This window comes from Poecilia reticulata, linkage group LG18 (genome assembly GCF_000633615.1).
Source record: "Poecilia reticulata strain Guanapo linkage group LG18, Guppy_female_1.0+MT, whole genome shotgun sequence".
NCBI classification, from domain to species: domain Eukaryota; kingdom Metazoa; phylum Chordata; class Actinopteri; order Cyprinodontiformes; family Poeciliidae; genus Poecilia; species Poecilia reticulata.
This window is the reverse complement of record NC_024348.1, coordinates 14,733,918-14,746,650: the sequence shown is the minus strand read 5'-3', so window position 1 is coordinate 14,746,650 and position 12,733 is coordinate 14,733,918. Positions and strand designations below refer to the sequence as shown.

Here is a 12,733-nt window from a genome sequence, read left to right as displayed (position 1 = left end):
TGTAAAAATCATTTTTCTCTCTTGTTTTTTTTTTCTCAACCAGGTGGTCAGGCTGCGGAACTCCATGAACTTTAAGGCAGCAGAGTCCCTGGATTTTCGGGAGGACATGTTTGGGAGCGTCAACATGCTGCTCTGTGGGAAGCAGCCTAACTACAAACTCACCAAGATGACTTTCGGTTTTCCTTCATCTACACAGATGACTAACAATATGTCAGCTTCCAGCATGGGCAACAGTTCCGGTAGGTGCCGTAGGGATGTAATTTATGTGCGACATGCGGTCGCACAGATCCTGTTTTCCAGCTGTAGGTCTGCACTAAATTTGATAACAGCATCTAGCAAAAGTAGGGGAAAAAAACACAAAAAATAAACAGAAACCTGTGATGCTTAATGCAGGATGTCACAGGGATTGATTTGTGGTAATTTTACTGCCCCACATTGCTTTTCATTGTGCTGCATTCTGAAAGTAGGAAATTGCTGGGAATTACACAGGATTATCATGGGTGGCAGAACATCCCTGAGTGTTCATAAAGCCTCTGTTTTATCTTTTTTGTATGAGAATCCGAGGCAATTTTGGTTGAAAATTGTTGAGAAAAAAAAAAAAATCAGAATTTAATCATGCCGTACACCAGAAATGGACAATTTATCATGTTAGGGGAGCTGTTGAAGAGACAAACACTCAAAGTAATTATATTTCAGCAATTACACAGTTCAGACAGATTGGAGGAAACCTCGTGCATTTCCTGTGTGCTGGTGGGGAAGAGAAGATGAATTAGCAGGGCATGGTTGCACAGTGCTGCCAGCTGTGCAGGTTGCACAGGATGCGGCCACTTACGCACATCCAGAAGCAGGCACCTGTGACACAGTCGGCCCCTTCACTGGAGCTCAGAAACCGGGCTTGATTAGCGATGCATCCTTGCAGATTGAGTCTGCGGCCCGGCATCTGCCGTAACCAATCAAATCAGCTCTTTTCATTCCATTTAAAAGTTGTTTGGTCTCTGTACCGACAGAATGATGTTTCGTTAATGCAAAGGAAATGACACGTCAGATTCTCCCAAGCGGGAGTGAATGTTTGGATGGACCAGAACCACATGGTGCACACATATAGCATGCTAAACTTGGACACATGGCTTTCAAAACTTCCCACAGAGGACAGATGGTCCACGAAAAGTCTTGATGAAGATTTGAGTCTGAATTAGCATTTTGTGATATTTAGAAACTACAATGCTACCGTGGCAGCCATGTTCTTCAACTAATTGCTAATTATAGTGCTGGGTTCAACTGTTATTGGGATTTCTGTGAAGATGGCTGAGTTCACCTACAAGTGGTTCCCTGGACAGTTTTGATTTTCGTTTAAAAAGGGTCTGGTGGTTTGGTGTGACCTGCCAATCATTGCTGCCTTAAGTTTAGGGGGGGAAAAAAGGTGAGTTTTCATGTGAGAGTCAAACTTGTGACTGGTTAGAATGGTGACGGTTCCAAAGCAGATTTATAGCACTTCAAACATTTACAGTGTTGAATATTTCTTATTTTCATGATATTTACAATGCCAACACTTTTCCATGACATATTAATATAAATAGAAGTGTTACTTTTATGAGCATAACGGACCACATTGCCCTCAGATGTTCAGGAATAGTGCTGTTTTACAGAAATTGGCCAGAAGGGGATTTTGCTTGGCCACAAGTTGTACAATTAAAAAACTTTTGTAATAAAAAGATATAAATTTTCAGCACACAATTTCAGAAAATTAAGTTTTAATAAAGCAAGGCAAGAAAAGCTATTAGTTCAGCTTGGCGAACAGTCGGATCGCTGATGTCTGATTGGTTGTTTGGACTGACGCTAAACTGGGGCTTTTCCCCTGAGAAATTTAAATCAAACGGAAGAATTGTTTTGACCAGCCAGAACGACGGACGCCGTGATGGATGCTAACACGAATGCCGAAAAGATGATCATCTTCAGAATGTAAACTGATTCAGATCTGTTTTTACAGCATATTCCGCAGATGCTGCTTTAGTTAAGCGAAAACCTAACACAGCAGCAGTCACACAAATAACATCAAATGTAATCCGTCCAACCAGTTACAAGCAAAATAATTGTCAAATGTCAAGCTGTTGTGCTGCTCAGGAGTGAGACAGATTGTGTCCCGGTTATGAAATCAATCCTAGAGCAAGCATAAAAGTTAAAGTTATTCACAGTGAAACGGGTCTTGTAGTGGTAAGGGCAGAAATGCCACTCACCAAAGCCTTCCCACGGATTTCCTATACATTAGGCGTACATCTTTTAGATGTTTGACTTCCCGTATGGATAATTCGCCGCAGTGCTGGTACCCATCAATATTGTAAAGTTAAGACTTCTTCCACACGGCTGTGAGCCTAGTTGAAGTGTGAAGCTGCTGATTAGAGATTTATTCCAAGTAGTAACACAGAAAACTGGTTCATTTACACAATTTGGAAGAAACTGAAACACTTCCTGCGAAAATAACATAAGTGTACTCATGCTTGATTGATTTAATTAGTAAAAGCTGAAATGTAGATTACATAAACAGTTGTGCATCAGCCTTTGATCTAACCTGGCGCTCTCATTGCAGTAAAGCTCGTGTTTGATGTCTGAATTATTAGTGTAAAGGTTGAGGACTCTATCAAGGTGAAGTGGGTGCACAGGGTACGCATGCAAGGATTTTTGTTTCTCATGCCTATGGAGCAATTTGTTAAAGACAAAAGGAAGAAAAGTGCAAATAAGGTACATCCTGCATAATAATTTAAAATGATTAAAGTGCATTTAACATATCTGCTTCCTTTAAAGAGGACAAATACAACGGGCTGCTCATTTAAAGACTGGGTTGCTAAAAGTTCTGATTTTTATTTATTTATTTTTCATAATTCCAGAGAAACAAATGTAAAATTTGGCCAGTCTGTAGTTTCACCAACAGACTTCTTTAGCTTTACCTTTTATTTGCTGTTATGAAAAATTTTTTAGAACCTAGTTTGTCAAAAGATGAAAAAAATTTGTGAACTGCTTTTGAAAAACATGTCAGAATTCTCAGAAACATGAGAGATTTTCAGTATGCAGATGTGTTTATTTATTTATTTTGTTTTGGTTAAAATCAGCGCTTGCCCTCTTAAATGCTTAAATAAAGAACTCAATAATATGCAACCTTCAATTTTGAAATGAAATTACTGGAAATAAATTAACTGGTTAATAAATTACCCTTTTGTATACATTTGTAGTTGAAACTACAGATAATTTTTTTAAAATTGTTTTTAAGAAAAGACAAAACAAAACTATGTATCCATAAAAGCACAACTCCAGGTTACGGTGTGGTGCGTTTGTGGGGAGCTTAAAGAATAACTGAATGAGCTTGTACGATAAACGCTCTGAGCCTTAGATGTGCAGCGAAACATCTTGTAGCCCTGTGCTCATTAGAGACCCCACAGTCCTGTTTCATTAAATGCTTGCTCTTTGGAGAAAACTGCACAAAATTAGATTCTAATAAGAAGCTGCTATTCCTTGGGAATAAAGTTACTCTGCGGAGTGAAACTGCATGCTCATGCCAGTGCAAATTAGCGAAGACAGCATACCCTACTTACATAATAAGCAGTAACATCTCAGTTAGCATGCTAATGGCTTTTTCAGATCTGCTGTAGCATTTCATTGTGTTGGTCTATGTAAATGGTCCTGGGATATGCAGTATGTCTGCATAATGGCCAATTATGCCTCTTGTGTAAGTCTAAAAGTAGTCTCAAGAGGACCAGGGAAACAGAGGCCAGATCTCGGGTTTTTGCTAATGAATCAGCAAAATCTCTTTATTGGTTAACTTTGGACAATAACCTTTGTATTGCTTACGTAAAGGAAATGGAACTATATCTCATAGAAATATTGTACTGGTTGTTTTCTCAACTACTTATTCAATAGCGGCTCACTTCAAAATGTGAAAAACTAAATTTGTTTCACATTCTGGTTGAGCAATGTTTGTTTTTTATCCGCATTTGAGGATTTTCATAAAAGAACCACATCCCATTTGGTGTCCAGACTTCAGTAGGTTAGAGTTCACGATTCAGCAACAAGAAACAGGCATTCAGTTCGAGGCCGGAAACAAGAAGGAAACAAAGGTCCATTTTATAATGGATAAATAATAATAACAAAAACACCTTGATGATCCCTAAGGCCTTTGGAAAAATATTGAGTGAACTGACAAGTGAAAAATAACATTTTCAGAAGCATTGCATCTTGTTAAATCTGTTGTAAATCTTGCACAGAGTCATATAAACATTCAAACATGCTGGGGGTGGCCCAAGGCTGCTTTCTTCCTAAAAGTTGTGGATGACTTTCCATAATTAATGAAATCCATTAATTCTCCTCCAAAAAATATAAATATATACAAACAAAATGAAAGTTTTGGAATAACCTTTCAGTGAGTTCTTTAGATGTTCCTTTTCTGACGTCCTGAATGAGTCACCGGTAGCTACTCTTAGTAACCCGGACACTCCTGAGAAGGTTCTCGATTATTCCGTGTTTTCTCCATTTGTGAACAGAGTCTCTCTGTGGTTCATTTGAGTCCTACAGCCTTAAGAATGAGCTTTAGCACTCTCTAGAAACTTGCAATCATTTGTCCGCCTTCATGTTATCGAACAGGTTCCAAGTATGTGATCTCAACGGTTGAGATAAACCTCAACCATACCTTTAAAAAAGTTTCTCTTTTTTTTGCATTTGTCTAAGCAAATGAAATGGTCCGGAAACAGCATTTGCTGTTTTTCCCGGTTATCATTGTCTGATATTTGAATTGGCTTGATTTCAATCTTTCAAGTATAACCAAATAGGAAAAACAAGATGGATTACTGAAGTGAGCAAACACTTTTATTTAGTTTTCCAAAGCATCATATAAACATAAATTTAATGTTTATACGATGTTGTTTTGAGGTGAGTTATCGAACAAGAAAATATATGTGGTGTTTGTGCAGTCTTTCATGTGTTTCATAGTTATTTTCTCAGTATCTCAGTGCGTCATGCTGGTGGAACTCAGTTGACCATAAATACACGCAGACGGCTCGGAACCTGTAAACAAGAAACGACACGGACGCATGTATTTCTCCATCTTTTAAATGAAATGCATGACAAATCACAACTTTGTAAACTATTACACCATAAAATGTTTTCATGTAACAGCTGGAGCTCACCCAGGAGTCCAACGGGCAGCTGTTGTTTATGTAAAATGTCTGTTACGTCACGGCTTAGCTAATCATTACGCCAACGTTCTTCTTTTTTAACTTCCTTTTAAAATACCATGCTGCACATTTAGTTTTATTTTAATAGTATCTTTTGTTACCTTTGACATTTTTTGCTGAACATTTTACTTTAAAAAGGACCTACTCCAACAAAATTATACCTTGATTTATTGCATCACAGTTCTATCGGTGCAGATCAGAGGTTGTTAAACTTCTTGTTCAAAAAGCAAATGGAAGCCAATGCATATGGTTAGAAAGACCAATATAGTTAGAAATATAAATGTCTGTGGGTGTGCGTGTGTGAGTTTGATGGCACTGTTTCACAGAGGTACTGAATTGAGCCCCTCTCTAGGGTACAACTCAAATTGATTAAATTTGTCAGGTAAGTTGAGGGGCTGGCTTAAGGCTCCAAGCAATTATTTTACCGTGGCTATGGCTGGTGTATAGAGCAGCTTGTTGTTTTGTCTTGTTTCACCGTCTGTTCGGTAATAAACTAAGCTTCTGTTGTCAAAAAAAAAAAAGCCACAGAGACTTGGAGAATATGTCACCTCTGTAATCTGATGCTCCCTTCAGCACAGAAAATATACAAAAATGATTTATCTTTCCCAAGACACAAAGGTGATTCATATTAAGCTGCAAAGCATTTGTCACTGTCACCTTTATTCTCACTTTATTGTTGAGAAAGGCCGCCTCTCACTTTGATTATCAGAATACATTTATGAAGGCAGGAACAAAACTGCGCGTGTCTTTTTATTTAGTCCATTTGTCAATTGCTCGCAAATTTATTAAAGCACTTTCCAATGGCAAATTCAAGAATAACATTGAGTGTTCAGATGGGGTTTTTAAATGTCTAATGTTGGGAAGGGCATGATGTGAAGAAGCAGTTTGTTACAAAATTGAGGAGCAGACCCAACAAAGGCCTGATTTTCCCCTTTGCTGTGATATTTTACAAGTGAACTGGCCTAAACAGGATCAGAATTACAATCAAGAAAAATGGAGTGTAGTGAAAACAAAATCACATTGGGCTGCTTCAATCAAAGAAATATAAATACTGATACTAAAAACATGATTATTTTGGTCAATAAGTCATTATTAAAATGATTAAAATGTTTGGAAATAACATTTTTCCCCAAATGAACATTTCTCTGTTGATTCTCTCTTAAATTAACTGACAAAGTACTTTGTTAAATCCGAGATATTTAAGTAAGATAAGCACAATAAAAATTAGCACAAGTAGCAACATATTTAGACCAAAACATATTTTGGTAACCCTAACACCGATTTATCAGCCAGCCGATTTGTCAGTGCCGATTTCCTTAATTTTGGGAGATCGGTGATCGGCCGACTTTTACATGTGAAGCCGACGTCATCCACTGATCTTGTCTACCTCGACAAAGGTGAAAAGTCGACCACTGTCTTCTTCTGCTCTCCCGTGAGAAAGGTTTTACTGATAGACTGGCCCACCAGGTCATGTCTGCATGTTTGCAGTTAACAGAAGTCATCCCACTGGCGCCCATTCAGCAATTTTCTCGCTATAATGAGTAACATTTCAGGCAACAATCGTCTAAAATCGGTATTGGCAGGTTAGGCGTTTTACAAAGATCGGCGATTGGCCAGAAAACTGCAATCGGTGCGCCCCTATTGATGTATAACAGTGATGTATGAGGACAAAGATTACTAAATATTTTTTTCAAATGCACATATTTAGAAATATTAAAAGGATTCATTCTATTCATTGTCTAATGCAAATGGTGAGGAACAAAGTTCATCAGGTGTTTTCATCATTTTCCTTCTCTTCATCAATATTCTTTTGTAATCAATATACACATTTACCCTGCTGTGGAAAAAAAATAGATAAATAAATTACTAACATTTTAACGTACTTCATTAGGTATTCTATTTAATGTTGGGAGTTGTAAACACACTGCTTTTTTTTTTTTTTTTACTACTCCAGACTATGAAATCACTGCCTTAAAGCTAAATTTTAACTTCTCTTATATGCCCAAAATTCACATTTGCTTTGTGAAACATAAAGCGCATCTGTTTCTGTCCCATCATGAGCAGAACAGCTGGCCAAGTTTAGCTACACAGCAGTCTATTAAACAAAACAAGTGCCGATTTTACTCAAAAGAAAAACAATCCCTGCAGCTTTATGGGCTGAAACAATAAGTAAATAAAGAGAAGAAGTAATGCATTTGTTCTGTCGGCTTGGATTTCATTATTAAAATGCTTGACAATCAAGTTGAAACAAACATGGTTGGAGAAATATCTATTTTAATTGCTCATTAAAAATGGAAACCTAAGTGAAATTTGAACTTAAGCTTTGAGATTCTTTGAGGGTCAACATTATAAAGCAAGACTTGTTTTTTTTTTTCTTTTTCATATTCTGAAATGATAAATGGGACATTGAGTTCATGGAAAATGGTGGATAATTTCAATTCGGCTATGATTGTTTCATATTTTAGATGATATTTTTTCCTGTCAACACAGAACTTGCCATGCACTGCTGACTCTTAAATCTGCATCCACAGGTGCAAAGGAGAAGATTGTATTGTCAACCCCAGAAAGGACTGTGATAGTTTATGCAGTTTAAAGAGAATTTGACAATAATAGATGAGGAAATGAACAATACGTCCAGGTCATGAGACAAGACATAGGTCGATTTTTTTAATTTTTTAATCACTGTTTCTCTCCATGTGAGTCTCTTCAGGTTGAAATGCTGTCAGTCTGAAACCAGATGTGATGCAGACCTTCCAGAAAGTTCAATTGTTTCCTCTATCGTTCCTCTGACTCATTTTCTCTGATGTGAGGCGGATTAGCATTTGAAATGTTCAAATGGATGCCATTTCTGTCAAGTTATTTTATTTTATTTTTAATCGCTGCGTTATGAACGCTGGGCTTAGCTGCGGGACAAAAAAGGCCCCTGTGCCGTAGATGTTCTAGATAAGTAATGGAGCAGTTTTGGTAGCTTCCCCTCGCCTGGGAAGGTTCACCATTGCCCCATGTTTTCTCCAAAAATATCTTTGCAACCCTTTATTAGCTCATAGCTCTTATTGATTTTGTTTCTCATCAGTGCTTGGGATTTTTTAGTCAGGACATGAAGTGTTGCTTTTTAAGATCTTTTGTTGAGAAATTCTTTTTAAGGGTTAGATTTATTTCAACGATCATGATAAAATACATTAATATCAACAAATCGCATCACATTTGCATATTATGTTTCATTCTTCCATCAAAAGTAGTTGGTATAAACTTACTGTACATATTCTTAAGACAGTCAACTACTAAATTATTTACAAAGGTTACCATCAAAAACAAAAAAAATCAGTCATGCTACTGCAAAAATAAAATATACACAAGAGTTTAAATATTGCAAAACAGAAACAAATCTTTAGCTGCAATATTTTGAATACGTCAGTGTTTACTGTCCAATATTAAGCAGCTGTTTAAATGATTCAGTGGTACTACAGGTCTGCCAGTAAAGAACCTGGAGTGAAACTGAGTCAAAATCATGGTCAGTGCCTGTTAATGATTTCAATGAGGCAATTCTACTTTCACAAATAGGTGTTTTTGGGTAGATTTGTTGTTTACTCTTATAGGACTGATTACATGTGACAGGGGAAAAACAGACAACTAAAATATTCTTGCCTGAATAAATGTTTACATCTTGCCCTAATCTCTGAGAAGCTTGCTTTTTCTTTTACTTCAGACCATATGAATCCTGGAATTGTCTTCAGAAATACTGACAGGACAATCTATGCCTGTGGATGTAGTGAAATCAGAAGTTTATTGTCTTTATCTTGTCACCTACAGTGTAAAACCTTCTTACTGGCAGTCTGCAGCTGCATTCAGTCAAACCCTGACATGTCTCACCAGGCGGTTGGTGAGACATGTCAGTATTGCTAATGGTTTTTTTTTTCTTCTTTTGTGAAACACCATAAGCTTATAAAGGATATTTTCTAAAGTGGAGTTAGTTTTCCAATCAAACCAAAGCGCGTGTTGAACAGACGGTTGCTGAGCTGACTGTAATGCACACTGCTCATTTCTCGAGTGTTAGGATTGCAGAAAGTGCCATCGCTGCAGCTTGCGAAGAGAACAGGTGGCCGGACCCAACCTAAAGGGAGGCCATTAGCCGTGTGTGCACCGACCTCCCTGGAGCACCAGGGAAAGATGACCAGCAGGCAGAAGGGCTAACATTTAATTGCACTGAAAATGGCCTCTAAACTACCTCAGATGGGAGACATGGCTGCTCTGGTGAAATGAGAGGAGAGAGCTTGGAGGCACCGAAGTCTTGACGGTAAAAAAAATAAAAATAATAATAATTAGATGCGACAGGAAAAAGCAATGACTGACAGGCGTCAGAACAACGGGGACGCCTGTCAGTCCCCGTCATCTGAATGGCAGATGACGTACCACATTGATCGGTTGCTTGATGAAGTACCGCACTTCAAGAACGACTCATTCGGATTCAAAACAAGCAAAAGGAAAGTTAAAGAACAAGCCTTCGATGTGCTCCAGGTGCTTTTGCTCACAGCACAGACCTCATGTAACTTACAGCACTCTCACACCGTAGCAATATTCAGGTTGGCAGAAAAGTTAAATTAATAATGATCTTGCTGCTTCTGTGCTTATTGATTCTTCTTTTTTCTTTTTTTTTTACTTGGTTGATGGAAGTTTTTTGGTATGTAGTCTGGTGTGGACCCTTGACTTGTGTTTACTGTCAGTATTTTTTAGTGAAAAAAACATGATAAACACATCCTCTCTGCAACTTTCTTTTTCCAAAGCTGTTGTAGTTATAACTGTCGGTGTCCATTTCGTTGAGTGATTTTTATTCACTGACTGAAATTTCCATTGAACGTTTCACTAATAAGGTCACATAGAATCCTCCCAAGTACGGTAAACAACCACTTACTCTCCAACTTTGAACCAAGTTTTCCCAACCATCTAAAGCTCACTCGATTCTGATCTTTCAACTAGCAGTTGTATTATTCTTCCAACAACAATAATAATAATAATAATAATATGGCTAAGTGCTCAAAACCACTTCATTTCGAAGCGTTGTCATAAATGCTTTCATAATTATTTTTTTTTCAAAGTACCTGCAAAAGTTTAGCAAAGAAATCAACTACGTCTGCCAAGCCAGTGACTGTAACTGATTGGAAAATGAACAAGTCCTTAATCAAGGCTACGGTTTATATAGACATCTGTGCTGAAGGGCTCTGATTGGATCAATATTTCCCCCATGTTGACAATCTTTCTTTCTTGCCATGCTCTTTAAAAGCAATTTGATGTGTTTTCTCTTCCTCGCACTTCTTAAAGTTAACTGCTGCTACTAGGGAGATTCTCAACACGTTGGGTTCGTTCTTATTTCCTGGCCATATTTCGTCAGCAACAGAATGGCGAGACGACAACACAACACTATTATTTGTTTAGGTCTTCAAACAGATATACAGTAAGCATATTGTATATTTCATATCTAACTTTGATGGAAGTTAGAAATGACGTTTCAAACTAATGAATTTGTGTGATTTTGCCTGAACAAACATTTATGGTTGAATAGGGCTCCACAAACTTCACAAATTTGAAAGATACTTGTGCGAAAGGACGAGGAATGACGTTTGTCGTCATAGGAACATCAGAAAAATGCTCTTTCTCTCTCCCTGTTGGCCTAAAAATTCATAATTTAGGAAGGGGTCATTTACCTTTTCACACAGCCAGGTTGGTTTGGATAGTTGTTTTAATTTTAACCTGCTTTTTGTATTTACCCTGAATCTTTAATATTAAAACTTAGTTCAAGATTTATTTAAACATGCCTCAGGTTTATGCCAGCTCTTAAACACTGGATAGTTCTAGTTAGTAGTAGTTGGTTTGTTAAAATCAGACTTCTCTTGGCATTAAATAAACTTTTTTTTCCCAGATAATATCTGTGATAAAAATTCAAAATCTGGAAAAAATTCACGCCGGATGAACATTTTTTTCAAAAGCGTTGCGTATCAAATTAAAAACGCACGGTTTATGTTCACAAATTATTTCTGAAAAGACGAGAATTAAACGCTCACAAATGCAAGACAGCTACTACATGTTGAACTCCTGTTTGTCAATGTTCCCTTGGCCTTTGATTTGACTTTCCCAAACTTCTCTGCTCACCTCCTGTCTTCCGCAGATGCCTTTTGTCAGATTCTTGTCGACACCCTGGAGGGCACACCTGGTCTGCGCTACATTTGGAGCACCTTCAAGCCATTATTGCAAGGGAAGGTCCTCTACACACCTGATACACCTGCTGCTCGCCTCCTGGTGAAAGAAGTAGGTTCAGAACAAAAAGAGACAGAGAAAAAAAAAAAACATGTTATGCTGTTGGGTTTTATCCCTCCTGCAGATGCAGGCTGCATTTTATATAGCTGGAAATCAGTTTTATTTGGAGTATATATATTCGAATATATTGTTTGGTGCATAATTAATTCTAACTAGAGGATGCTTTCAATTAGTATAAAGCCTGGATGTCACACTTTACAAATGGGGCTGAAGAAAAAAAAAATCAAATATGTAGACTTGAGGCCTTTTTAATGAATGTTTTATCATTTCATGACATGATTTTTCTCCAAGAGATCAGCATAATTTCAGGCGAAACAAACTCAATGTGAAGGGTGAATTTTCCACAGCGATTGTATAATGAGGGCGTGCAAAACCTGCCAGCTTCACAGCCACCGGCCCGGCGCTCTACTCAAGCCGACCCTTTTCACACCACACACTAAATGCTTACAAGTCGGTGTTATAGAGCAAAAACAAGAATTTACTTTCACCCCCAGGAGCTTTGGGGGTCAGAAGCAGGATAAGAAGTGGTTGTGGAAGGAGGTTTTATTGGAGTTGCGACGTAATGAGTTCCTCTTGAGAGTGAAATTGTAGAGCACTTTAATGTATGTGTTGGCTTCTTAGTGCCTCTCATTGAGAGAAAGGAAGGGCGAGTTGGAGGTTTTTTTTTTCTAAACATTGTTTTTTTTTTTTCTTGGTGTGTTTTGTTTTTTGTTCCAGGCAAACAGCACTTTCAACTCCCTGGCCATGTTAAAGGAGCTGGCAGATTCTTGGGATGAACTTGGCCCACGTGTCTGGGATTTTCTGCAGAATAGCACTCAAGTCAACACGTTGCGGGTGAGGCCCAACGAAGCAGATCCACACCGAATTACCGCTGTCCTGTTTTTTTTCTTTTTTTTCATTTCGCTTAGGTTATCTGAAAGGTTTTCTTCGTAATTTCAAGGTAAAAGAGAAAAAAAGTGTACTTTTTTTGACACGATAAAAAAAAAGTTGTGGTTTTCTGTATTGCCTCTAGTATAGACACAAGTTGATCAATTATGCATCTATTTATCGTTTATACCTGCTTGTCCCTGTGGGGTGCCCGTCTCCAGCAGTCATTGCTAGTCCAGCAAAATGCAGAAGAACACAGGACAAACAACCGTGTGCACTCACAAACTAATACTTATCTACAGAGAACTTATTATTTTAAAGTAGTTCAGATCTTTGTA

At 37.8% G+C, this 12,733-nt stretch overlaps 1 protein-coding gene across 6 annotated transcripts in view; it reads left to right on the top strand.

The window, feature by feature from the left end:
* abca4a (ATP-binding cassette, sub-family A (ABC1), member 4a) overlaps positions 1-12,512 on the top strand; it is a 60,649-nt gene extending 48,137 nt beyond the window's left edge. For all 6 annotated transcript variants that reach the window (XM_017310259.1, XM_017310257.1, XM_017310261.1 and 3 more), the window contains 3 exons: positions 44-239; positions 11,380-11,519; positions 12,246-12,512. In XM_017310259.1, coding sequence (XP_017165748.1) covers positions 44-239; positions 11,380-11,519; positions 12,246-12,461 — 552 coding nt within the window. In that variant the 3' untranslated portion in view covers positions 12,462-12,512. The remainder of the gene's footprint in view (positions 1-43; positions 240-11,379; positions 11,520-12,245) is intronic.
* The last annotated feature ends 221 nt before the right edge of the window (positions 12,513-12,733 follow it).